At 60.5% G+C, this 25,618-nt stretch overlaps 2 protein-coding genes across 18 annotated transcripts in view; one reads left to right on the top strand and one right to left on the bottom strand.

Moving 5' to 3' along the window:
* TSC2 (TSC complex subunit 2) overlaps positions 1–13,162 on the top strand; it is a 38,917-nt gene extending 25,755 nt beyond the window's left edge. For 3 of the 14 annotated variants that reach the window (XM_058570319.1, XM_058570314.1, XM_058570327.1), the window contains 17 exons: positions 858–986; positions 2,395–2,559; positions 2,840–2,992; positions 3,133–3,245; positions 3,768–3,983; positions 5,340–5,543; positions 6,270–6,338; positions 7,648–7,775; positions 8,263–8,762; positions 9,027–9,102; positions 9,366–9,452; positions 10,316–10,502; positions 10,898–11,037; positions 12,251–12,329; positions 12,399–12,490; positions 12,602–12,700; positions 12,832–13,162. In XM_058570319.1, coding sequence (XP_058426302.1) covers positions 858–986; positions 2,395–2,559; positions 2,840–2,992; positions 3,133–3,245; positions 3,768–3,983; positions 5,340–5,543; positions 6,270–6,338; positions 7,648–7,775; positions 8,263–8,762; positions 9,027–9,102; positions 9,366–9,452; positions 10,316–10,502; positions 10,898–11,037; positions 12,251–12,329; positions 12,399–12,490; positions 12,602–12,700; positions 12,832–13,002 — 2,608 coding nt within the window. In that variant the 3' untranslated portion in view covers positions 13,003–13,162. The remainder of the gene's footprint in view (positions 1–857; positions 987–2,394; positions 2,560–2,839; positions 2,993–3,132; positions 3,246–3,767; positions 3,984–5,339; positions 5,544–6,269; positions 6,339–7,647; positions 7,776–8,262; positions 8,763–9,026; positions 9,103–9,365; positions 9,453–10,315; positions 10,503–10,897; positions 11,038–12,250; positions 12,330–12,398; positions 12,491–12,601; positions 12,701–12,831) is intronic. The other 11 variants (XM_058570322.1, XM_058570316.1, XM_058570326.1 and 8 more) reach the window with 8 other exon arrangements.
* A 9-nt stretch (positions 13,163–13,171) lies between these two features.
* Positions 13,172–25,618, bottom strand: part of PKD1 (polycystin 1, transient receptor potential channel interacting) — a 49,189-nt gene continuing 36,742 nt past the window's right edge. For 2 of the 4 annotated variants that reach the window (XM_058570313.1, XM_058570310.1), the window contains 20 exons: positions 24,846–25,016; positions 24,621–24,764; positions 24,330–24,540; positions 24,104–24,230; positions 22,522–22,638; positions 22,374–22,423; positions 21,953–22,137; positions 21,754–21,847; positions 18,525–18,643; positions 18,246–18,448; positions 17,976–18,170; positions 17,383–17,522; positions 16,850–16,962; positions 16,455–16,602; positions 16,200–16,325; positions 15,788–15,962; positions 15,394–15,684; positions 15,183–15,317; positions 14,803–15,108; positions 13,172–14,707 (listed from right to left, as the gene is read on the bottom strand). In XM_058570313.1, coding sequence (XP_058426296.1) covers positions 14,234–14,707; positions 14,803–15,108; positions 15,183–15,317; positions 15,394–15,684; positions 15,788–15,962; positions 16,200–16,325; positions 16,455–16,602; positions 16,850–16,962; positions 17,383–17,522; positions 17,976–18,170; positions 18,246–18,448; positions 18,525–18,643; positions 21,754–21,847; positions 21,953–22,137; positions 22,374–22,423; positions 22,522–22,638; positions 24,104–24,230; positions 24,330–24,540; positions 24,621–24,764; positions 24,846–25,016 — 3,524 coding nt within the window. In that variant the 3' untranslated portion in view covers positions 13,172–14,233. The remainder of the gene's footprint in view (positions 14,708–14,802; positions 15,109–15,182; positions 15,318–15,393; positions 15,685–15,787; positions 15,963–16,199; positions 16,326–16,454; positions 16,603–16,849; positions 16,963–17,382; positions 17,523–17,975; positions 18,171–18,245; positions 18,449–18,524; positions 18,644–21,753; positions 21,848–21,952; positions 22,138–22,373; positions 22,424–22,521; positions 22,639–24,103; positions 24,231–24,329; positions 24,541–24,620; positions 24,765–24,845; positions 25,017–25,618) is intronic. The other 2 variants (XM_058570311.1, XM_058570312.1) reach the window with 2 other exon arrangements.

Below are 25,618 nucleotides of genomic sequence, written 5' to 3'. Positions count from 1 at the left end.
ACTGAATGAGCAGAGGGTATCGGGGCAGCTGTGACTCCTGAGAAGCCAAACACCTGGCCTGGATGAGGAGGAGCCCCAGGGCCTGCAGATGCCTTCCCCACATGGCCCTTGGCCTCTGTGGTTAGCCCAGCCTCGGGCCAGAGTTGCCCCTTCCTCTAGAGCTCACTCCCCGGCCCATCGCTAAACAGAGGGCACGCTCTTCCTTACCATCACAGCCGCTTTTGCCAAATCTGAAAAAGAGCAGTGCTAGGCCTTGTGTTATTGTTTGCATTTCATTTGAATGGCTGCCTGCCTTCCTGTCCCCTCCCTTCCTGCCCAAGCTTTTTTGGCTCTTCCCTAGGTGGGAATACGGCATTTTCCAGAATGACCGGGTCAGTGTGACCTAAAATCAAAAGATGTTCTCTCAAGCCCCTGGTGGCTGGGGACCAGGGGCTTCGAGCTAAGAACTGGCCGCTTTGAACAAAGACCTTCAGGGCCTCAGGGCCTCCTGGTCCCTGAGCTGGTGGTGCTGGCCTTCTGTGGGGTGGGCGGGACGCCTGGTCAGCACAGCCTGGAATCTGCCGTGTGGCGCGATCCACACACGTTTAATTTGCACTAATGGTCTTTGTTTTGGTATCATGCGTGAAACCTTACTTTTTCTTGGTCATGTTTACAAGCTGTATTTTCATGCGTTTTTGTTTTCTGTTTCTTCCCCTGCTAACTGGCCTCTGGCATGGTTTTTTGTTCATCTCACCCGCGGGCTCTCCATCCTGACCCTGTGGCCTGTGACCCTTCCTCCTCATCCCTCCAATGGCTTGTTCTCCCCTCCCGGGAGCTGGGCTCTCTGGGGCTTGGGCCTTCCTTTCCTCACCTGGTAGTTTGAGGATAGCCAGACCCCCCAAACAAGGCTTGAATAACTCTCCACCTGTGAAAGAATTCAAGGAGAGCTCTGCAGCCGATGCCTTCCGGTGCCGCAGCATCAGTGTGTCTGAACATGTGGTCCGCAGGTAGTGGGCTTTGTTGGGCGGGGGGCTCAGACCCTGGAGCTTGGCCCGTGAAGTGGCGCTGCCAGGCGGGAACACCCGGGTGGCGGTGCATGGGGCTGCTTGCATGACCTCGTCGCCTGCCCATGCCCTCCCTGGCTGGAGCTGGAGGAAAGCCCGAGTGGCAGCCCTTGGGCCACAGGGGCCTGTCCTGCTGAGCCCTTGGTCTAGGGGAGCCTGGCAGTGAGGGGTGGAAAGGTTGCATTCTGTCCCCAAGCCTCGTATGAGCCCGGGCTGGCTGCACAGTGTCCTCAAAGGCCAGCCTGGGAGCCTGAACCAGGGTGGCCGCTCTGAGGAAGTCGGGCATTCGGTGGCAGCCACCTGCAGGCCTGTCCCTGGAGGCCAGGGCCTTTGCATGTTAAAGCAGCACCCACGCAGGTTGGGTGGGATCGCTCTAGGGTTTGGCTTTTTGTATCCTCTTGAGTGGACTTTCTTCTTGAGCTTTCTTCTAGAAGAGGTTTGCTTTCTGTTGTAACTGAAAGGGAAAGGGGGCTTTTGTGGAGGGCAGTGGTGCCGGGACCAGCCTGCGAGGAGCCAGGCTGGGGAGGCCTTGACTCTGAGCGGTGTGGCCCTAGTCACTTCTCCCTGATGTGTCCAGATGCAGGTATGGACTCTCGGGTCACTACTTTGTGCTGACCAGGCCAGGCTGCACTGAGCAGGGGGTACCTGTCTCCTCCCCTGGAAGCCCCTTCAGGCTTCGGCGTCGCACAGCTTGGTGACTCACCTCCTCGCTGGTGTGGCTTGGGCTCCAGCCTCGGACTGGCCTCTGCTGAGTGGGATTTGGCGGGGGGAGGGGGGTGGTCAGTGAGGCTTCCTTCTCAGTTCTTTTCTAGCACATTCTTTATTATGAGCAAAAGATGGCAGAGGGGCCGTTAAACTTGTGTCAGAATTAAACTTGCCCCTCTTGGTCGCTGGGGTGCGTGTGGAGCCCAGGGGTCCCGAGGGTGACATTGAAGAGCCATACACGAAGCCCAGACCCTCCCTGTCCTTGACGGGAGCTGGCCCTGTGGGCAGAATGCAATCTTTTTGCGTGTGTCCCATGGTCTTTGTGTCTCTGCATGACTAAACTGTTCTGCCACGAAGTCATCCCCTAACTCTTCTGTGCTTTGGTGAGGGCTGTCCCGTCTCTCTTGTCTCCTTAGCCTCTACTCTGACAAGCAGGCTTAGGTCTCTCTCTGAGCCCCCGCCCCTCCTCTCTCTGGGATGGTGTGTCCACTCAGTTTGCCAAGCTGTGGTCGACTGGCCGCACACCGTGGCGGGGTCTTTCTGAGGGCAGCCCTCTCAGCACATGCATGCCTCGAGCTTTGGCCCTCGGTGGTAGATGACTCGTCCCCGGCCGGTGCCCTGACCTCTCCGTGTCCCCTCCCTCCAGCAGGATCCAGACATCCCTCACGAGCGCCAGCTTGGGGTCTGCAGATGAGAACTCGATGGCCCAGGCTGATGACAACTTGAAAAATCTCCACTTGGAGCTCACAGAAACGTGTCTGGACATGATGGCCAGATACGTGTTCTCTAACTTCACGGCGGTCCCCAAGAGGTGCGGGCCAAGCTCCAGGGCCGGGCCAGGGAAGGGCAGGAAGCACAGGGCCCAGCTTTTCTTCTGTGACTGTACTTGGTCAGAGCAGTGGCAGCAGGAGCAGTGTGCAGGGCTCCTTCCTGCAGGCCGGCCCCCAGCCGGGCAGCTCTGCACACCTGAGGCCCCTGCTCCTCTGGGGCTGAGGGCCCACTGCATGCTGTGGTCAGGGCCTTTGGAAGCCAAGACGCCTATCCAGAGCCCTCACCGGGCAAGATGTTGGCCGACGGTCCTGTGCTTTCAGGTCCCCCGTGGGAGAGTTCCTCCTGGCTGGTGGCAGGACCAAAACCTGGCTGGTTGGGAACAAGCTTGTCACTGTGACAACGAGCGTGGGGACTGGGACCCGATCACTGCTGGGCCTGGACTCAGGAGAGCTGCAAGGTGGACCAGAGTTGAGGTGACTACAGCTTCCATCCCCTGCCTGCCCAGACTCCACAGTGGCTGTCGTGAGCCCAGGCCTGTCTGGGACAGTGCTGTGCTGCCCTGGAGCCCATGGGGCACCTTGGTCATGCTCTATGTGGGCCCTTCTGTCTTCAGCTCTGACCCAAGTGTGCATGTGAGACAGACAAAGGAGGCGCCAGCCAAGCTGGAGTCCCAGGCTGGGCAGCAGGTGTGCCGTGGGGCCCGGGACCGGGTCCGCTCCATGTCTGGTGAGCCTCTGCCCTACCCTGCCTCCCTCACACGTGCCTCTGTGGGTTCCTGTGCTCAGGAAGGCCCCTGGGAGCTGAGGGATGAGGTGGTTGGCTTCAGGGCTAGCCCAGTTCCTGGATAACTGAGGTGCTGTCTCTTTGAGCTCTCTCATCACAGGGTGTCGGGGGTGCACCTTCTGCACAGCTGTGGCGTGAGGTCCCCCTTGCTGCTGAGGATCTGTTCTCGGGGCCGATGTTTCCTACAAGCCCTCAGCAGCGCTGGCCTTCAGCCCAGCTCACCCCTGGAGATTTTCTCTGCTGCAGTGGGAATGAGCCATGGGCTGACTGTGGGGCGGGTGCTGGGGCCCCTTCCTGCTGCCCTTTGTCCATGAGGGCCATGCCCAGGGAGGGCTGAGCTGCCTCGGGGCACTGGCCTGGGGCTTCTTGACCAGCTGGGCCCTGGGTGGAGCAGCCAGGTCTGTGTTGGTGGCTTTGCACTGAGCAGGTGGTGATCACTAGCTCTCCCACCCTCCTCCTCCTTAGGGGGCCACGGCCTTCGTGTTGGTGCCCTGGACACTCCAGCCTCCCACTTCCCAGGTGGCCTCACTTCTCCAGGACCACAGACTGTACCAGCCAGCAAGCCTGAGAAAGCCTCAGCTGGCACCCAGCTCCCAGCGCAGAAGGAAAAGACAAACCTGGCAGCCTATGTTCCCCTGCTGACCCAGGGCTGGGCCGAGATCTTGGTCCGGAGGCCCACAGGTACTGACGGAGGGGGCGGCCCTGTGCTCAGCTGGCCTGGGCCTCTGTCGCCACATAGTAAGTGTGGGACAGGTTCCCATAAGGGCTCTGGACACACAGGAGCAAGTGGCGAGCAGAGTGGGCCACAGGAGCATTTGGGAGGTGACTTTTGAGCTAATTCCCCAGAGGTGAATGGTGGCAGGGAGATCCAGGTGGCTAAGTGGGGAGAGGGCCTGCACCTGTCTGCTCAGGCCGCCACGACAAAGCAACACAGATCCGGTGGTTTAAACCACGCAAATATATTCCCTCCCCATCCTGGAGGCTGGAAGTCTGAGGCCAGGGTGTCAGCAGGGCTGGTTTCCTCTGAGTCTTCTGTCCTTGGTGTGTAGACGGCCGTCTCCTCCCTGTGTCCGCACATGGTCCTCCCTTTGCTTTTATGTCCTAATCACTTCTATGAAGACACCAGTCATATTGGATTAGGGCCCACTCTAATGACCTTATTTTACCGTAATCACCTCTTTAAAGACACCATCTCCAAATACAGTCACATTCTGAGGTCCTGGGGGACTAGGGCTTCAATGTGTGAATTTGGGGGGACACAACTTAGCCCGTAATGGATATTTCAGGCAAAAGGAAGAACTTAACCCAAGGACCAGGGCTTGGGAGGCACATCGGGTGTTGTGGGATGAGTGGTGGCTAAGTGCTAAAAGGAGAGGAACCGGGTGCTGGCCTATGGAGGCCCGAGTGCCTGGCTGTGAGGCCGTTGGGGGAGCAGAAGAGGTTCCTCGTGTGTGTTTTAGCCCAGTCCACCTGGTTCCTGTCGGGGAGAGGGCAAGGCGGAGGCAGGAGGCCAGGTGAGAAGGCCCAGGCAGGGCAGGACGAGGCAGTCGGGGTCAGGTGAGACGCTCAGGATGTGAGGATGCTCAGTGAGAAGGGTTGAGTCAAAGCATGGGCCCTGGGCCTTGTGGGCAGGGGGACAGAGCCCAGAAGCCTCCCTAGCTGTGCTCTGCCCAGGTGCCTTTGTGGGGAGGAGTCTGCTGCTTTGAGATGCCTCTGTGGCCCCCAGTGTGGCCGCAAGCCTGGCCTGTGTGCGGGAGCTGACCTGGGGCAACAGAGTGCTGTGAGCTGAGGGCCCCTCGATCATGGGGCCTAGGGGACCTGGAGGTGGGAGCATCAGGCCAAGGCCAGGGGTGTGCCTTGAGTGGAGCCTGGTTCCCTCCTTGCCATCACGTCCTGGTTGAGCACAAGGAGCTCTGCAGGCCCCAGGCACATGCCCTTGAGGATGGTGCACCAGGGACTGCTCGGGGAGGGTCAGGAGGGGGTGGCTGGTCGGATGCATTGGACCTGAGACCTGAGGGTTGCTGCCGCCCTCCCCAGGGAACACCAGCTGGCTGATGAGCCTGGAGAACCCGCTCAGCCCCTTCTCCTCGGACATCAACAACATGCCTCTGCAGGAGCTGTCCAACGCCCTGATGGCCGCAGAGCGCTTCAAGGAGCGCCGCGACACAGCCCTGTACAAGTCGCTGTCGGTGCCGGCAGCCGGCTCAGCCAAGCCTCCCCCACCCCCACGTTCTAACACAGGTGAGTGCTGGCCCTGGCACGTGGTACACACTGTCTCGTGGCAGCGTGGTCCCCCCACTGTGGGGATGCACCTGAGCCTTCCTTGGCACTGCCAGCCTTGGGCATTGGGAGGAGGCTGGCCTGTGGGAGGATGCCCGAGCTCTGGACCCTGACATTTGGGAGCAGGGCCCACTCCTGCAGAAGGGACCTTCTTCTTTGGAGACGCAATCCCTGTGGAGGGGCAGGCTTGAGGCCCCTCTCAGCTGGCCTCTCTCACGGGGTAGATGTTGCAGAGCCACGCGAAGCCTTTGCCCTGCACCCTCCTCGGGGTGCCTGTGTGCGGGACTCCAGGAGGCGGCTGCACGTCTGCTTGGGTTTGGATCTGGATGCGCCGAGCACACAGCCTGAGTCTGCTTGCGCGCTCTCGTGCCCCTGCCAGGCTGGGTTGGTGCGGTCCTTCTAGGCCGCTCTCTGGCTGTCCCTGTGGCCACAGATGGCACTTAGAGGCTGAGGACCTCTGTTCGTGAGGAGGAGGGACACGCTCCCCTCCCCAGACGTCCGCTCAGGCAGCTTGAAGACCTGGGACCCCGCGTGTGCCACGACGTGCCCTGGTGGCCGGCGGCTGCTGGCCTTCCCCTCTCTCTCTCCAGGCTCAGGGGCTGTGCAGGACTAGCGGTGCTGCCCTCTCTGCTCGACCTGTCCGTAGTCTCTCCTTCTGCTGACTGGCCGCTCACGGTTTCCTTGCAGTGGCCTCTTTCTCCTCCCTGTACCAGTCCAGTTGCCAAGGAAAGCTGCACAGGAGCATTTCCTGGGCAGGTATTCATACGTCTCTATAAGGAAAGCGGTGTTTGCTGCAGAGCAGTGCTCTGCCTCGTAGATGCTGTTTTCATCGCCCTCATCTGGTCATCCCTCCATGATCCCGTCTGAGCCTTTCATCGCCCTCCGGGAGCAGGGCCCTGACTCGCATGAGGACGTCTGTGCAGAATGCCTTTGCTTTCCCGGCGGGAACCCCGCTGCCTCGCGCCTTTGTGGCTGAGCTCTGTTCCCAAGCCGGATGGGCCCTCCCAGCCCCTTCTCCAGGCCTGAGGAGGTGACATCGGGCAGCTGAGCTGCAGATGCCCACAGGGGACAGCTCTTTGGGGACAAGCCTGGCCCTGGGGCTCAGCCAAGCTGACTTGGCCCTGGCCTCTAATGGTCTGATTGGCTTTGTGAACCCACACATTGGGCTGTGTCTGTCTTTCATCATGCGCTGGTCGAGGGCCCTGCAGACCAGTCTCTGGCCCGTTGCCCCCAGGCCCTGGCAGGGAGAGTTTGACCTGCGTGGCACTCCAGCCCACCTGGGTCCCCACGTGTTGGCAGGAGCAAGTTAGGAAAGGGCGGTGTGCAGACGGGTTCTGGTGGGCAGCTAACAGACTGCACGTGTGCAGGGGCCTTGTGCGGGGCAAGCGCGGGCTGCGCTAACCCTCGGTTGCTTCTTCTCACCCCGCCCCTGCCCCCATGCTGGCATAGGAACTGCTGCTTTGGGGTGTCGTGCTGTCTCCTTAGTGCACTCAGCTCCGGGTTTGGCTTGGACTCAGAAGGCGAGCCTCCACTTTCCTGAACGGGCTCCCAAGTCCGTGTTTGCACACAGGGACTTCTCCCATGTCAGTCTTCTCCTTGGTCCAGTCAGGGAGGAACTCTGGCCTCCTGCCCCATTGTCGGGGGCTGGTCTGGGTGTGCTGCTGCTCCTGAGCTGAGGCCTGGTCTCAGGCAGGGGCTCCTTCCTCGTGGGGGTCTGTCCTCCCTTCACCTGTCTACCTTGCTGAGGAGCAGAGGTGGCTTCTGTGGACACTGGGATGGTCGGGTGGGGACTAGAGGAGCCAGATGCTCCCTCGTCCCAACCTCCGGGAGCTGGTGTAGAAGACACTGTGTCAGGGCTCACGCCCAGGCCCCTCGGAGCCCCCTTCTCCAGCTGGCTCAATAGGTGGGGGCGGTTTAGAGCTACAGGCAAGGAGAGCCTTAGGGGAGGCTGTATGGGGAGCCGCTGTGCCCTTTTGTGGGGGAAAGAAAGGCTGGTACCTCTGAGGCCATGTGAGCTCCCGGGGGGCCGGGCCATCACCCAGCAGCCCCGTCTGTGTCCTCCCAGACTCGGCGGTGGTTCTGGAGGAAAGTCCAGGCGAGGCTCATTTGCCAGTGGAGCCCCCCGAGTTAGAGGACTTCGAGGCAACACTAGGCACAGACAAGCGCTGTCAGCACACTGAAGCTTACAGCAGGGTGAGTGCAGCTGGGAGCCAGAGCCAGCCCAGAGGCCCTGTGGGTACTGCCACTGGCAGGAGGAGGAGGGGTGGGCGGACCGAGAGGTGGGGGCTGAGTCAGGCAGAGGGGCAGGGCCTTCGCTCCAGGCTTTATGGAACAGCACTGGCTTGTTCTGAACGTGGGCAGGTCTTTTGCTCCCTCTTTCTCATCTCAAAAAGGCTGGTGGTTCCAAGTCCCTCCTGCATGGACATGCTGGGGTTTCCCATTGGTCCATCTAAGGGTAGCTTGCATCCTCTGGCATCCTCTGGTTTGCGGAGCTCTTGGCTCCTCTGCTCAGCGTGGGGCACAGGTGGGTGCTGTCCTGTGGGGGATGGAGTCATCAGCTTGGTGCTGGGCGGCTCTCTGGCCCTGGGCTGGGGACAGGTGGGGCCTCTTCACCTCCAGGTAGACCCAGGTGGGCTCAGTGGCACCTCCTGACGAAGGTCTCTGGATATGTTCTTTCCAGTCGTCTTCAACCTCCAGCCAGGAGGAGAAGTCATTCCGGGGAGAGGAGTTGGCTGCTGGAGGGATCCCCATCGAGCGGGCCATCTCCTCTGAGGGAGCCCGGCCCTCTGTGGACCTCTCTTTCCAGCCCTCACAGCCCCTGAGCAAGTCCAGCTCCTCACCTGAACTGCAGACCCTGCAGGACATCCTCGGGGACCCTGGGGACAAGGCTGACATTGGCCGGCTGAGTCCTGAAACCAAGGCCCGGTCACAGTCAGGGCTCCTAGACGGGGAAGGCACTGCCTGGTCAGCCCCAGGTGAAGAGAGCCAAGGCCAGGGCCCTGCTCAGCCTGAGAGCCCCTTGCCTTCTGGCTGCCCCCGCTCCCCCAGTGGCCTGCGGCCCCGAGGCTATACCATCTCTGATTCGGCTCCTTCACGGAGGGGCAAGAGGGTAGAGAGGGACGCCTTCAAGAGCAGAGCTGGGGCCTCTAATACTGAGAAGGTGCCGGGCATCAACCCCAGGTAAGCCTTGCCCTCCTGGGCTAGAGCTCCTGGACACTCTTTGCAGGGACGTGGCACCTAAACAGTTCGGGCAGAGCAGGTGGGGGTGCGGGTCCGCATGTCCTCTGCCCCATGGCTGGTCAGAGCCACAGGAGGGGCCGGTTGCTTCAGTGATGGGGCTAAGGCCCTGCTGTTCACCACACGGGCTGTGACTACACTGGCTACTTCCCCAACCTGGGGCCTATAGCTCCAAGCCCGGCCCTCACCCTCTCTCTCCCTCTGCAGCTTCGTGTTCCTGCAGCTCTACCATTCGCCTTTCTTTGGTGATGAGTCCAACAAGCCAATCCTTTTGCCTAATGAGGTAAGCATGCCTTCTCTTCCCTGCAGGTTCCCCTGGAGCCTGGGTGGGGGGACACAGTGGGATGCCTCAGCTCTGGGCAGTGGTGGCTGTAGTCTAGGCTTGCAGATGGCTCCAGCCTCTGCTGCCTCTGTGGCAGCCTGCGGTAATCTACCTGGGTGAGGACAGCCTTCTCCTGGACAGGCGTCTGGCTGGGGCTGGTCAGGCAGGGCTGGCGGCAGGGGATAGCCTCCACCCTGGGCTCATAAAGGGATCTGTGGCTACAGTCCTTCGAGCGATCCGTGCAGCTCCTTGACCAGATCCCATCCTACGACACACACAAGATCGCTGTCCTGTACGTGGGAGAAGGCCAGGTGAGGCTGCTGGGCTGGCAGGGGCTGGCCTGGGGGTCAGGGCAGAGCCCTGCATGGGGCGGGGATTGGGGTCTGGGCCCTCATCCTCCACAGAGCTCAGCTACTGCGTGAGCTGCTAGAGCATCAAGTGCTTGTTGAGCTCTGTGGCAGGGACACGGGAGCAAGAAGGACAGGTCAGTGTGTGAGCGCATGGTATGTCAGAGAGTGTTGAGGACTGTGGAGAAGTTGGCAGGTCCAAGGAGACTGTGCAGGTGTGAGCAGGGTACTATTCACATTGGCGATCCAAGGGATGTGACACTGAGCAGATGTGAAGGCAGTGAGGGAGATGAGCATGCGTGCTGGTGTGTGGGGGAGGATCCTGTGAAGCAGCAGCAGGTACAAAGGTCCTGGGGTGGGAACCTCGTGTGCTCAAGGGCAGTGCGGCATTAACACTGGGCAGGGGATAAGAGGTGGGGGCGGGGAAGTAATGGGGAGGGGCTGATCATGGATGGCTTTGTAGGCCGCTGTCAGACTGCACTTCCGTTCCCAGTGAGGTGGGAGGGCTGCCGTGTGGAGAAGTAGAAGTGGGTGGTGATGGTCCAGGTGAGAGAGGGACAGGCTTGAGGGGTGAGGGCGGCAGGTGCTGAGGAATGCTGGGGTCGGTGCATTTGAAGATGGAGCTGAGCACATTTGCTGGTGGACTAATAGAGAAAGGGTAAGTCAAGGGTGACACACCTGGGCAACTGCTGGAATGAGGTCACCTTGCGCTGAGTCAGGGTGGGTGGCAGAAGCGCAGCCCTCAGGGCCTTTAGGAGGGTAGGGGGCAGCTAGGGGTGGCCTGGGAGCAGGTGCCACCATGCTATGCTCCTTCTCTCTCTCCACAGAGCACCAGTGAGCTCGCCATCCTGTCCAACGAGCACGGCTCCTACAGGTACACAGAGTTCCTGACGGGCCTGGGCAAGCTCATCGAGCTCAAGGACTGCCAACCAGATAAGGTGTACCTGGGTGGCCTGGATGTGTGTGGCGAGGACGGCCAGTTCACCTACTGCTGGCACGACGACATCATGCAAGGTGTGTGAATTCCCGTGGCATGTGCCCTCCCCACCCCACCTCTGTTGGCCCACCCTGGGGGAGCAGCAGAGGTGGTTCTCCAGCAGCACTGGTGAACAGCCTGAGTTCGCCAGCCTGGGCGTTGAGGCAGTGATTGAGCTGGCAGCTCTGCTTCCAGAAGCTCTGCCCTGGGGGAGAGGAGCCAAGTACCGTTGGCTGGGTGCCAGAGGACGTGGCTCCTGCAGGGCCTTGAGCCTCTGCAGAAATCAAGAGGCACTCCTGGTGAGAGGCTCAGAGGCCCTTGACCGCTGCCACCTGACCTTGACCCCACCAACGCCAGCCCGAGATGCCCTTGGTAGTACCCTGCCTGGGGCTGTGCCCAGCCCCGCTCAGCCGGGCCCTGCTCTGCCTCACAGCTGTCTTCCACATCGCCACCCTGATGCCCACCAAGGACGTGGACAAGCACCGTTGCGACAAGAAGCGCCACCTGGGCAATGACTTCGTGTCCATTGTCTACAACGACTCTGGCGAGGACTTCAAGCTGGGCACCATCAAAGTGAGCAAGGGGCCCTCAGGGTGGGCGGCTGTGGATCTGGGCCCCCGGGCACCCTGGCTTGAGGTCACGCCTCTCTGAGGACGTGCCCACTTTGTGTGTTGAGTGGCGGCAGTGAGGGCCGTGAGGGTCAGCGTGGTGACAAGTGGGAGCGCTGATCCACTCCAGTGTTCCCCTCTCTGAGCCTGTGTCCCCTTCTTTAACGAGGAGCGTGAGAGCCCCGTCAGTTTCCTCATGGAGCCCGCGGGCCTACACTGTGGTCTTGGTGAGGAATGATCGGATTAACGTGTACAGGCGCTTAGGCTGCGTGGCGCGTGGTAGGTGCTTAGGGTCTGCTCCTAATGGCTCTGAGCCCTCCTCCCCAGTCCCTTCCTCGTATCATCACAGCGATTTGAGGAGGCCATTTCTAGATGAGGATACTGGGGCTTAAGGTTCCATGGGAAGGAGGCAGGCTCAGTCCAGGCAGTCATGGGTGGCCGTGCAGGGCCCAGCACAGCCCAAGGGGCTGAGGTGCCCATGCACAGGGGTGTTTGGTTTATTCTAAATGCAACAGGCAGCCTCGGAGAAGGTCACTGGACACAGACCCCCAGGCTGCTGGCAGAGAATCTGGCAGTGGGCAGAGGTGCTTGGGGGAGGCCGGAGCAGCCCTCCTGTGCTGCGGGAGCTTGGGGGTGTGCGTGGATGGTACGCCAGGAGGAACCGTGCAGGGGCCTGAGGGATGGATGGGTGCCGCTCCCTGTGGGGTGCTCAGTGTGCCATCATGGCCGGGTGAAGGGGGACTTGGACGTGTGGGCTGGAGGGGCATTTGGGAGTTGTCAGCATGTGGAGCCTCTGAGCCGTGGGCTGGGAACGTGTAGAGCTCCACGTGCTGCTCAGTTGAGTGTCAGCTGGGTGGCAGCAGGAGCCCTGGGCAGTGTGGAGGGGTCCATGGGGCTGTGTGCCTGTTTGGGATCCTGACTGTGAACTTGAACTCGGGCAGTCAAGCGTTAGGATCCAGGCATGGAGTAGGTTGGGTTTTAGGAGTTGGCGGTTGTGGAGAGACGTGATGGCAGCCCCAGTCCCTAGGCTGGATGAGGAAGTGTGGGTGGCTAACCAGGCAGAGCATGTTGAGTTAGCAAGCGTCTCCCACTGATGAGCCCGCTGTCCTCCTGAGCTAAGTGAGGAAGTAGCAGAAAGTGGCCCTTTGCCAAGCTGATCCCTGCTTTTGTCCATGCAGGGCCAGTTCAACTTCGTCCACGTGATTATCACACCTCTGGACTATGAGTGCAACCTGGTGTCACTACAGTGCAGGAAAGGTGAGGCCCAGGGCTGGGCAGGGAGGCATTCAGGGCCCTGAGCCCCATGTGAGCACTGTGTCTCCCCAGACATGGAGGGCCTCGTGGACACCAGTGTGGCCAAGATCGTGTCTGACCGCAACCTGCCCTTCGTGGCCCGCCAGATGGCCCTGCATGCGAACGTGAGCAGAGGCAGCATCTAAGGGGCGGTGGTGGGGTGGGGACAGGGACAGAAACACAGGCCCACAAGTGCCACCCATGGAGGGCTCACTGCTCTGCCTTCCCTTCCCCAGATGGCCTCGCAGGTGCACCACAGCCGCTCCAACCCCACTGACATCTACCCCTCCAAGTGGATCGCCAGGCTCCGCCACATCAAGCGGCTCCGCCATCGGGTAGGGAGGATGGGCCACAGGCACACTGGGCACAGGGGGGCTCCCTCAGAGATGGGATGGCCAACCAGGGTGGGTGCCAGCATCCGGCTTAGGGAAGAGTATGTGCTGCTGAAGCTCCTTCTCTCTCTCAGATCCGTGAGCAAGGCCACTACTCGAACCCCAGCCTGCCCCTGATGCAGACGCACCCCCCGGGCCATGCCAAAGCCCCAGCACAGGCTCCGGCCGAGCCCGTGCCCACCTACGAGACAGGCCAGCGGAAGCGCCTCATCTCCTCTGTAGATGACTTCACCGAGTTTGTGTGAGGCTGTGACTTGGGTGGCGACGGGTCCTGTCGGGGCTCCCCATGGCTGTCGAACCCTCTCTGCCCCCACCTAGGTGCTAGGCAGTATTCATTTGTGCAAGTGAAGTAAAGTGGTGGTGCAGCGGAAGCCTGCTGCTGTGCCACCGGCCCTGGGACGCAGACACAGAGCAGTCAGCCAACTCGTTTATTTGACTTCGTCTGTTGGGGGGTTGGGGGCGGGATCAAGGCTGTAGTTTCGGCCATGCCCACAGAAGTGGGGTGGGGGCCCGCTGGGCTGTGGTCAGGGCCTTGCCCCTTCAGGAAAGCCTCACACACCACCACACGTGTTCTGACATACGCTGTCACACTCACCTGCCCCAGCCCTGGGAGCCAGCTCCTGGGGAGGGGTCTTTCCCCCTAACCACCCTTGGGTCCTCCGCCATGCACTAGTCCTGCTCCTTACCCAGCCCTGATGCCAGCAGGCCTGGGCTCCTCACTGCCTGGCCTTGGGCGGAGCAGGAGAACAAGGCCATGGCTGTGACAGACTGCCTGGGGGCAGCTGTGCTCTTCAACAACCCTCCCAGCCCAGCACCGGGCCAAAGCTAGACTCGGATCTGAGAAGCAGCATGCGGGCAGGTGTCTGGGGAGGGAGGCCAGCTCTGCAGCCCCAGCTCCCCCTCGGCGCAGGCACGGGGCCCCTCGGCCCTGGTGAAAAAGAGAGCGACGTACAAAAATAGATACATCTGAACCCCGTATAAATTACTGACGGTAGACACACAGACTGCAGCTGGAGGCAAGTGCACTCAGCAGGGGACAGGAGAGGTAATAATTTAGGGAGAGGATTACAGGAGGTGCAGTTCTCTCCCCATAGCCTGGATCCTTAGCGAGGGGGAGATGTCTGCCCAGGAGGTGGGGCCGGGCACAGCCCCGCTGTACCTGAGGACTCGGGAAATAAATTAGCATCTCAGAGGCTGGGCACTCAGTCCAATACTGCTGTGTCCTCCCCAGGGAGCCGGGGAGGGGATTCTGGGTCCTGGCTGGCCTTGTGGCCTCTTTAAAGTGCTGAAGCCCACAGAGAGACACAGACAAGTGCTGCCCATCTCTGGGGTACCTGCGTGCAGCTGCTCTGCCCGGCCTGAGACCTTGAGGGCAGCAGAAGGTAATACTGAGTGGTGTCTGCTCTGGCTCCAAGGGGCCAGAGTGAAGGCACAGGCCTGCCCCAGGGAAAGGGCATGAGCCCAGGTCTCCTGGAGCTAAGTGCTACTGGGGTGGACCTTGTTCTTGGGCCGCATGGACGCCCGGCTGGGGCCTGTAGCCAGGCCAATGCCTCGACTAGCCCGGGCAAGGCGGCTGGGCAGGGCTGGCCGCAGGCCTGGGAATGGGGCACGGAGAGGCGAGGCTGGGGGCACACCGCTCCTGCGGCCGTGCAGGCTCTGCAGCCGCCGCTCCAGCTGGTAGACGTCTTCCGTGGCCTGGTTGAGTCGGTCAAACTGGGCAAGCAGGGCCTCGAACACTGCGTGGAGGCGGGAGGGCTCGGGCTCCGGCTCCCCCCGTGGCCCCAGCCGGCCCAGGCCCACGCTCAGCCCGTCCAGCTGGCTGGAAGACGTGGAGGGGCGTGAGGCGTCGGAGCCACCGCTGGGTGGGGGCATGTCTGGGGTCGACTTGGAGCCCCTGGATGAGCGGGAAGGCAGTGGCTCCATTCCTTCAAAGCGGACTTTATGACGGAACTGGGGGCGGCACAGGGGCTCGGTCAGTCCGGCTGCACCCTGGGCTCACCTGAGCCCAGGGCGCGTCCCTCTCCCCCCCACTGGGCCGTACCCACCTCCTTGACTTTGCTAAAGCCCATCCAGAGGCGCAGCCTGCGCAAGAACAGTTCCACCATCTCGTAGTCCTGCGGCTCCCAGGCGGGTCGGTAGAGCTCCCCACGCAGAGCGTGGTACCGCCACCTCAGAAGGACGGCTCCCAGCCTCAGGGCACCCCACAGACGCAGGGCCCAGAGCCCCGCACACAGCAAGGGGGACAGGCGCCAGGACTCGGCAGGGCACAGGGCGGGGGCCCCAGCCCCGGGACACAGCACCAGGAGGGCCCGGGCAGCGCTCTGAAGAGAGTCCACGCAGGAGGAGACCAGCTGCTGGGACGGTGGCACAGTGAGGGGCGCGCCCCGGGCTAAGCCGCCCTCCCCCGACGGCCCCAGTTACCTACCAGAACGGCCAGCTGCACGTAGGCTACGGCGAGCGCCACCAGGCCTAAGGCTGCCCCCACGAGCTCCGGCAGGGCCCGGCACAGTGTCTTGCCGAAAACCGACCACTGGCGCACGAAGCGCAGCTGCTGGGCGGCCTTGAGGACAAAGGGCGTCAGCCAACCCCGCCCTCCGGCCCCGCCCTCCGGCCCCGCCCTCCGGCCCCGCCCTCACCTTGACCAGGAGCAGAAAGAGCAGCGAGGCAGCCAGGCCTCGGGCCGCGGCGCTCAGCTGCGCCACCTGCTCGAAGCTGGTGAAGCGGCGCGGGCGGCGGCGCACGAAGCGGGTCCACTGGCGGTCGGCGGCGCCCAGCTGGGCCAGGCGCACGAGCGCTGTAGCCGCCGTCAGCGCCACCAGCAGCCACCGCGCCCAGGTCCCGGGCCGCGCCGTGCGCGCCCGCCCCTCCCTGCGCCAGGCGCGCGCCTCGGCCACGGCGAAGTGCAGCGCGAACAGCAGCAGGGTCACCTGCGAGGGCGGGCGGGGTCAGGGCCGCAGCCTGGACGCGCGGGGGGTGGGGCTGGGGGCGGGGTCAGGGCGCCGGCCGAGCCGCGCTGGGGGCGGGGCGTACCGAGGTGAGCAGCGGCAGCGAGAGGCCGGCGCTCAGGCGCCGCAGGGCGAACGGGCGGACGCTGAGGGCCGCCACGGCGTGTCCGGCGGCGGGGAACTCGAGGCGCAGCGTGACGGCAGCGTGCAGCCCCACGGCCGGGCTGTAGCGCGTGAGCTCCACGAACACGGCGCGGCTCCTGCGCGGAGGGCACGGAGGAAGGGGCTGGGGGTAGGTGCTGAGCGATGGGCGACGAGGGCTGGGAGGACTGGAGGCCGCGGCTTGGTGAGTAGTGAGTGAGGCTCGCTAGGCCGCTTCGGGGAATGATGGGGAGCGGCAAAGCTGGGGGTGGGTGTGATTTGTGATCACACTGCCGAGAGCCCGGGAGGCCGGTGTGATTGATGTGCAGGTGGCCGGGAGAGGACCGAGCGCCCACCTGTTGTCGATCCAGTTGTGCAGCTGCAGGAAGCCCAGCTGCTCGCGGCTCTCCTCCAGGCTCAACGCCAGCTCTTGCACGTAGCCCCCGCTGTCGTACACGGCGCAGGAGCCCCAGTACCAGACGCTGCCGGCGAGGGGACATGTGAGAGCCAGGCCCAGCCCTGCTGGAACCTGGGAGCCATGGCTGGATAGGGCTGGGGGTCCTCTGGAGAACTCCCTGCCTCCCCGGAATCCTGGGCGCCGCTGTGCTCACCCCAGCAGGTCAGGCGCCGAGTAGGCCCACGTCTCAGAGCCATTGTGGACAGCAGTCCCCCAGCCAATGCTGTAGTCACCGGTGCTAAAGCCGCCTGAGGCTGCTGAGCACAGATGCGCCCCTGAGCCGGGAGGGTCTGGGCAGAGTGCTGAAAGCAGAGGGGCCGGGAATGAGCACCACCTCACCAGGAACACCTGGGCGGAGCTCTACATGATCTCACCAAATGCTCCCAGGAACCCAGAAGATACATGTCATTGTCTCACTTACAGATAAGGAAACCAAGGCAGGAAGAGGGCAAAGGTTACAGAGCTAGGGAACTGAAACCCAAACCGAGCCAAAAGCTTCTCTTTGGAAAAGAGTGAGGATAAGTGCCAGGGTGCCCCTCCCCAGCTCACCTTCCTGCAGCCGCACCTGCCGCAACCGTAGGGGCCCCAGCTCTGGGCTGGACTGGTTCCCATGGACGTAGGGCAGCAGCACGTGGGACATCCACGGCCAGAAGTCCTCAGACCTGCCCGCACCGGACACGGAGTCACATGCTCCACCCCTGAGCTCCCCGCGCCCACCGGGGGTCAGGGCCCAGAGAGCACTGCTACTGCAGCCCCAGCCCAGCCACCAGGAGCTGCCAGTGCCACCCACGGGGACGAGGCAAGACCCAGAGTCCTCAGCCTCGGCCTACTGACATTTGGGGGCAGACAACTCTGGGACGGGGCTGTCCTGGGCACTGCAGACTGTTCAGCAGTGTATCTGGTCTCTACGCACTGCCAGCAACACCCACTCCAGTTACAATGATCAAAAATGTATCAAGATGCTTCCCAATGTCCCCTGGGGGCTGGGTGAGACCAAAGGCAAGATCAGTGTGGGCCCAGGTTGACATCAGCACTGCCCTGGTCCTGCAGACAGACCTGCATGTGTAGAGGGGTGTCCATACCGAGTGATGGCCAGGAAGGCCTGGCTGTCCAGCTCCTGCTTGATGGCACTCTGCAGGCGGTAGGCATGGCTGTGGCACGAGGCGTCCCCATAGTTAGCCAGCAGTGTCACCAGCAGGAAGAGCATGTACACCAGGAGGCTCTGGGGGGCAGGGACAGCCTTGGGGTCAGCCAGTCATGGCCTGGTCCACCGTAACAGAACAGGACTTCCGGACTACTGGGCAGCAAGCTGCCCGTGGCCAGGGTGCCTGGCGCTTACTAAGAAAGGGCAGCACAGACACCCCACCAGCACTCTGTCTGGGGGTAGACACACGGTCCACTGAAGGCCAAGGAAGCCGTGCCCAGGGCCCTGTGAGGCCAGGCAGGAGTGGACATTTGAGCTGGGCACAAGAAGGGGCACAGCAAGGACTAGGGCAGTAGGAATCGGGGTGATGGGAGGGAGCTGGGGCAGGGGCTGCAGAGTGGGAAGGCTTTCGGTGGTCAGGAAAGGGCTTGTGTGAGGTTTTTGAGGAAGGCGGGACCTCTTGAAAGAGGCTTCACTGGCCAGGAGGCGGGAGAGGGAGAGTAGGCATTGGCTGCTGTGACCCGAGCTCACCTTCAGCATCCTGTGCAGCCTCTTGACCTTTCGGGCTTCCTCCTTTGCCAGGAAGAGTGCGAAGCCATGGGGGGGCCGCACACGGGGCACACGCTCGCTCACCGGTGTCACGGCCGGGCTCTCCACCAGGGTGTCATCCTCATCAGGGTGCAGCCGCTTGGCCACCAGTGAGAAATACAGGGCTTCCAGCAGGACCTGGGCCGGGGGTGGCATCAGAGGGGCCTGCGAGTGCCAGAGACTGGCAGCCTGGCCTCCCTGCATCCCACTCACCTTGAGTGGCTCCCAGCCGAGGAATGAGGCCAGGAAACTAGAGCTGCTCGAGAGGAGCCACGTGACACTCACGCCAGCAGGGAAGCTGGCACCAACCCACCCCGAAACCCCCACAGCCACAGCCACCAGGAGCAGGCTGAGCCCGTGGGCCAGGGGTGCACACCAGGACGGCAGCAGTCGCTTCCGCAGACCCTCCACCAGCCCTGGGGAAGAGAGACAAGTGACTGGTGGCCCAGAGGGAGGGGCACGGAGGGGCGTCCTGGGGACACACAAGCGCACCTGTCCTGGAGAGCTTTGCCCACTGGGGCTGTTCCCAGGTCAGGCCTGGGCTGGGCAGCCCCCTGTCCCCGAACCTCTGCAGCATCAGCGTCTCAGTCTTCTCCCCAGGAGCACTGGACCTGAAGCACAGGAAGAGGGAAGCAGCCAGCACTCACCTGTCAGCCCACATACAGTCCCCAGGGCATGGTGTCCAGCCCATCTCATCCATGAGGGCAGTTCCTTGAGACTCTCTGGGCCTGTGTGCAATCCCCCGCTCCCCATCCGTGGAGAGAGAGAAGACACTGCCCCAACCAGGGTGGACATGGTGCTGGGCTCAGAACACCACCAGTAACTCCAAGGAAGGGCCTCAACACCCTCACTGCTCCTCAGGCCAGCATCACATCTATCTCTGTTCCTCTCCCCCCTCACCTCCTGCTTACTCCATCATGAAGTCCTCCCCCCACATCTCTGTGACCTGATCCACCTCTCTCCCGTCCTGCCTCCACTCCAGCAGCCATCACCTCTTACAGGGCGACTGTAGCGGTCTCCAGCCTCGTCCCCCTGCCTGCTCCTCATGCCAGCAAGCTATGACTAGGTTTGAAACCTTCCAACAAGCACTCCCCTTGCCTCACGCCTTCCCCCTCACCTCCCCACACCCATGCGTGCATACACACATTACGCACGTGTGCAGTTACACGCGCACACATACGTGACACAAATGGCCGTGCTCTGATGCAGTTTTGTAAGCTCAGACTAACTTTTAGACAAGTAGACGTGTCTTTCAAATTCCAACAGTACATAGTGCTCTGTATAACCCTGAGATCTGCTTGTGTCTCATGGTGCCCCCCTGAGCCTCCTGGCTCCGAGCTGCTCCAGAGAGAGAAAGGGGTGCTACACGAGCCAGAGGAAATAAGGGGGCAGAATGAAGAGGGGAGCAGGCTGGGGACAGGCACCACTGAGGAGGGGGTGCACAGCTGTGCCCTGATTCTGTCCACTGACAAGAACAGGCCCAGATCCCAGCGTGTCTACCGCCACTGGGCTGCCTTCACCGTGCCTGGTTTTGTGCGTCTCCTGGAGAATAAAGGCACCATCGTTTATGGAGGTGGGAGATCACAGGACAGCAAACAAATGCAAGTGACACATTTTTTCTTGAAACTGACTTTTCTGATTATAAAAGTAGCCTGAATTATTTGTAGAAAGTAGAGCAATAATAAATACAGAACAGATATTAACATCAGTATGTCCACCACGTGAGGAACAGCAGTGTTACTGGTTATCTAGGTGTGCGTGTGTTTACATCTCACATGTGCTAGAAACATGTGTTGTATCAGGATCATATAGAAGACACAGCGTAGAATACTTAGAACTTTACATTGGACTCTAAGCTGCAATGAGAGTGAAGACTTTGTTAGAGGATAACGTTCAACGGGTTCCTTCAGTCTCTCACCACGGATGTTGATCCCCTGCTCAACGCCAGCCCTGTTCTAGGCGCTGAGTGAAGAGACCAGTCCGTGCACTTGTGATGTGCCCGTGCCGGGGGAAAGCAGACGACGAGCATGAACAAAGCGACGTTCAGGACGCAGGGGAGAACACGGAGACCGAGGCCTGTGTGCGCGGGCCCCTGTGACCGCCCTTTACTGTATTTACATCAGGCAGGCAGGCAGGCTCTGATTAGGCAGCATTTGACTGGCGACCTGAAGGAAGCGTCATGGGGAGCAACGCTGGGCAGAGGGAGCAGCAGAAATAACAGACAAGGTGGAGGAGCGAGGAGGCTGTTGCCCGAGGGAAGTGGGTGGCAGAGGGAGGGTGGGGCCAGACGGCTGGGCAGTGGAGCTCTGTGAGGAGGGCGCCCAGTGTGGTGGGCAGCCTCCAAGATGGCCCCAATGACACTTTCCTCCTGGCATCACGCCCCTGCAGAGTCCTTTCCCACAGTGTAACTGAGAAGATACTGTGGAAATGACAGGGTGCGGCTAACGGTGCTGGGCCTTAAAGGACACTGTGGCTTCTGCCTCGCTCTCTTGGACCACTCAGTCTGGGGACACCGGCCACCACGTTGTGAGGACGCTCAAGCAGCCCAGCAGTGAGGCGCAGGTGGAGGAGCTGAGGCGGCCCACCAGCGGCCCGCGCCAACGGGCCTGCCCTCTGAGTTGGTGTACGCACTGAGTTTTGGGGTAACTCATTATGCAGGGATAGCTACCCAGTACCCCAGGGGGACAGGGGCGGGGCCTGCCTCAGGGAGCAGGCTCTCTCCGGCACGGGGAGGAAGAGCGGACTCCACTGAGCTGGCCCTGGACTTCAGCAAGGGCTTTGGACTGGAGATGTTTGGGCGTGCTCAGTTTATAATTACTACCCCAAGATTTCCCTACATTACAGATTTTTTTAATCAATTGGCAATTTCTTCATAAAAATGCCATCATGTCATGGTTAACTCTTTGTGAAATGTTTTCCCTTTTTCTCTGTGTTCTGGGACAGTTCATGTATCTCAGTAGTTTTTGGTTGTTTGAAAATTAGGAAAGTTAAAAGGAATGGAAAGGTGGATATTAACAGAGAAACAGGAAAGAAGGAGAAGGAGGTAATTCTATAGGGACTGTGTTACTAAGTTGGAAACCAGCCAAGAAATTGGGAACTTCTTAAAAACACAAAATCAAAATAGTCTCAAAAGAAAAAAAATGGGCTATTTAAAAACTTGCCAATAGGGGCCGGCCGGGTGGTGCAAGCAGTTAAGTGCGTGCGCTCCGCTGCGGTGGCTCGGGGTTCGCCGGTTTGGATCCCGGGCGGGCACTGACGCACCGCTTGGCAAGCCATGCTGTGGCGGCGTCCCATATAAAGTGGAGGAAGATGGGCACAGATGTTAGCCCAGGGCCAGTCTTCCTCAGCAAAAAAAAAAAAGGAGGATTGGCAGATGTTAGCACAAGGCTGATCTCCTCACAAAAAAATAAAAATAAAAAAATAAAAAATAAAAACCTGCCAATGATTCCTCATCATGGCCAGGCCCTGGCAGCCTCACAATGGTTGCCTTTCTCTTCCTCAGATGTCCTTCGCTCCTGCCACCCTAAAGGGAATGTTTGCTGGGCCCCAGACAACCCTGTGAGGTCCTTTCAACAGATGAGGGGATCAGAGCTCAAACGTCACCCCAGCCCTGCACTGGGGGACATGGGGCCGGAGAGCACCAGGCCAGTCCCAGGTGGGGAGCAGGGCTTCCTGGCCTGGGCTCCCTGCTGCCCCCCACCCCCAGGAGGTGGGCACTCACAGGCCAGTGAGCAGGTCCGTTTCTACTTGAGTGTCCTGGGTGGGGGCTAGGCTGCTGGCCCCTTCAGCCAGGATCTGCCGGATCAAGTCTTCGTCTAGAGGGAGCAGAACGTGTCAGGGAGGGCATGGGCTCCTCCCACCCCGAGCCATGGAGCCTTCCCAGGGAGAACTGGGGTTATACCCTCCCCACCTCTGCCCACCTGAAGCTGAGAAATATTTGGCAGGTGAGGAGGGGCTGACCAGGGAGAGACCGTCCTCCTCTGGGCCCAGCATGTGGCCCATCCGGCCCCGTGCCAGGCGCTGCAGGGTACTGCCCATGATGGACGGGTCACTCAGCAAGTCTGGCCAACTGAGCATGCCTTCGCTGGATGGCCAGCACGCTAGGCTGTAGGTGACACAGGTCAGCAAGGGGAGCCCAGGGGACACGTCTGCACAGGCACCGACAGACAGACGGGGCTTCTGGGCCAACACACCCCCCAGACAGCGTATGACAACACACAGGGCCAGCAAACACGGGACAGACACATGACACGGCACACACAGCCCAGATACCCATAACTCGGCACAAGCAGGGCATGGCTGACCTACGCCAAGGCTCACATTTTCTCTAGGGACCCTCACCTTTTAGAATCATCCAGAAATAAGTCATTTTTAATTTGTCCAGCAAAGGCCTGTTGAGAAGTGCAGAAAGAACCTCACTCAGACTCTGGGCTGCCCAGGGGCAGCAGGACCCACCGGGCCGAGGCAGGGCCCCTAGAGGAGCCCTCACCTCCGCACGGAGCCCTGGGAAGGTAAGGAAGGAGCTGTCCAGCACAGATGAGTCCAGGTAGCTATCGATGTCCAGTATCTGCTGCCCCAAAGGGGTGGAGCTCGGGCCCCCAGCCACCTGCAGGGAGAGGCAGGCAGTCAGCAGGGGGCAGTTCTGCTCCTGCTCTGGGGAGACGTGCTACCTCCTGAACAGCCAGAATCTAGACTAGCGCTGTCCCAGAGAATATTCTAGAATGACGCCTTCTGTATCTGCACTGTCCATTATGATAGCCACTAGCTACATGTTGCTATGGAGCACTTGAAATGCAGCTGGTGCAACTGAGGAATGGAAGTTATCATTTTATTTAATTTTAATTAATTTAAAAATAAACAGCCACCTATGGCTAACAACTGCTGCATTGGCTTCCTGTGGTAAATCTCTCTTGGTCATGGTGTGTGATCCTTTCTCATGAGTTGCTAGATTTGATTTGCCATGTTTTGCGGAGGATTTTTGCTGTATATTCACAAGGGACAGCGGTCTGCAGTGCCCTCCTCTCAAGAGGTCTTTGTCTGGCTCTGGTGTCAGGACAGTACTGGTCTCGTGGGATGAATCAGGAAGTGCTCCCTCCTTGTGCACATTTTTGAGTTTGTCAAGGACTGGTGCTGTTTCCTCTGTAGCTGCTCGGTTGACTTGCTAGTGAAGCCATCTGGGCTTTTTTTTTAATTTTTATTTTTTTTGTGAGGAAAATCAGCCCTGAGCTAACATCTGTTGCCAATCCTCCTTTTTGCTGAGGAAGACTGGCGCTGGGCTAACATCCGTGCCCATCTTCCTCCACTTTATATGAGACACCGCCACAGCATGGCCTGACAAGCAGTGCATCGGTGCACGCCCAGGATCCGGGCCTGTGAACCCTGAGCCGCCAAAGCAGAATGTGCGCACCTAACCACTATGCCACTGGGTCGGCCCCTATCTGGGCTTTTCCTTGCGGGAGTTTTTAAATTACTAAGTCATCTCTTTACTTTGCTCTAGGTCTGCTCATATTTCCTCTTTCTTCTTGAGTCAGGTTTTTTTTTTTAATAATTTTATTTATTTATTTATTTTTTCCCCCAAAGCCCCAGTAGATAGTTGTATGTCATAGCTGCACATCCTTCTAGTTGCTGTATGTGGGACGCAGCCTCAGCATGGCCGGAGAAGCGGTGCGTCGGTGTGCGCCCAGGATCCGAACCCGGGCCGCCAGCAGCAGAGCGCGCGCACCTAACCGCTAAGCCACGGGGCCCGCCCTTGAGTCAGTTTTGATAGTTTGTCTTTCTAGAAGCTTGTCCATTTCTCCTACATTATCTAACACGCTGCTGTACAGCAGTTCATGTGACTCGCTGATCAGTCCTGTGTATTTCTGTGAGGGTGGCAGTGATGCCCCCACCTTCATTCATGATTTCAACCATCTGTGTTTCTCTCTTTTTCCCTGGTCAGTCAACCTAAAGGCTCGTCATGTTGACCTCACTGATCTTCCTTCCGTGGCTGCCATACTGAACAGCACAGCCCTCGGCAGAGGCAACCAGGCCACGCACCACCTCCAGGAGCTCCGTGAGCAACCCCCACCCACCTTGCTCCGGGACATCCGGAAGAGGAACAGGATGACCAGGTAGATGGGGTAGACAACCACACTGGACACCAGGCCAACGGCGACTGTGTCAACACTCAGGGGGATCAGCCTGGACACAGGCCCTGTGCTGTGTGGCAGGAAAGAATAGGCCCGGGCTGGGTTAGGCCAGGAGGCGGCAAAAGGCGTTGGGCAGAGGGAGGTCATCCTGACCCCCACAGGCACCCACCTGTAGGCAGCGTCTCCGACGACCCCGTACCACACGGCATTGGCACCCAGAAAGAGGCAGATGAGGAGGACACAGCAGGTGGCCCGCTGGACGCGGGTGAAGCGGCTTCGAGGTGGCCGGTCCCACATGGAGAGCCAGATGTGCTTGTCAAAGAAGCCACGCTGCAGCTCAGCCACGAGGAGACGCCGGAACTGCCACAGGGCTGCGTCACCTGGGAAAGGGCACAGGAGGGGCTTCAGGAGGGCCGAGGGGCAGGGCCCCCCCGTCTAGCCAGCAGGGGCGGGGCCTTACTTGCAGCCAGCACCTCCTTCTCCACAAGGCCCCCGTTGGCCTCAGTCTCCACCGACAGCCAGTCATTGACCAAGAAGAAGGTGCTGCGAGCGGTCTGCAGGTCCCTGACGATGACGTGCTGCAGGAACCAGGCGGGGCTGAGCCCTGCAGAGGGGCAGGAGCCGGGTGAGGGCTGCAGGACGCCGGACAGGCAGCGGGCAGAGGGACAGCAGGGGCACACCGGACCTTTGTTGTCATGCCACACGCGGATTTTCCACACGCTTCCCAGGCTGTGCGGGGTGGCGATCTGGAAGATGTCCAGGCTGTTGCGGTGGAAGGCTCCATCCCCGTCCAGGTGCCGGTGGCCACTCCGGCTGTCTGCCCCATAGAGCATGATGCCCACGTGTGCCGTGGTCCCTGGAGGATGGAAGGAGAGGTGGCAGGACTGTTTGCTGCCCACCAGACGTGTCCCCAGAGAAGTCTTTTCCCGTGGGTTTTCATTCAACTAGTACAGCAGGCTCGCCCCGCGCAGCTCTGACATACACAAATCTCTTTTACCCCAATGCATTAAACACAGCCCCAACACCATGAGTCAGGCATCCGTCACGTGCTACTGTGAGTAACCGGTAAAACGTCCACTTGGCTGCCAGCAATTCAGTCCACCACGTAAACAGAAAAAGCACATCCTGATCCGTGACCCATTACATCACTTCTTCCAAAGCCCACTGGTGACGGGTCACTGTGCGTCCAGCACTTCCCCCACAGACCACCGAGCGCGTGGGGGTGTTGCCTCCTTGTCTCCCAGTGATAAACCCACGCGACGTTTTACAAAAACAGGTCATCGAAAGAGGACTGGTCGACAGAGATGAAAACATAGCAAAGAAGTGAAGAATGGTAACAGTGGAAGTAAAATTCCAGTCAAAGGTGAGTGGACTGCTGAGGAAACAGGCAGCATATGGGGACGCCGGCGTGGCCCGAGACTCGAGAAGGGTCCCAGTGACGGCAAGCTCACCGATGTC

Source organism: Diceros bicornis, chromosome 26 (genome assembly GCF_020826845.1).
Source record: "Diceros bicornis minor isolate mBicDic1 chromosome 26, mDicBic1.mat.cur, whole genome shotgun sequence".
Taxonomy (NCBI): Eukaryota; Metazoa; Chordata; class Mammalia; order Perissodactyla; family Rhinocerotidae; genus Diceros; species Diceros bicornis.
Note: the sequence above shows the minus strand (reverse complement) of the source record. Positions and strands in the feature narration are given on the sequence as shown.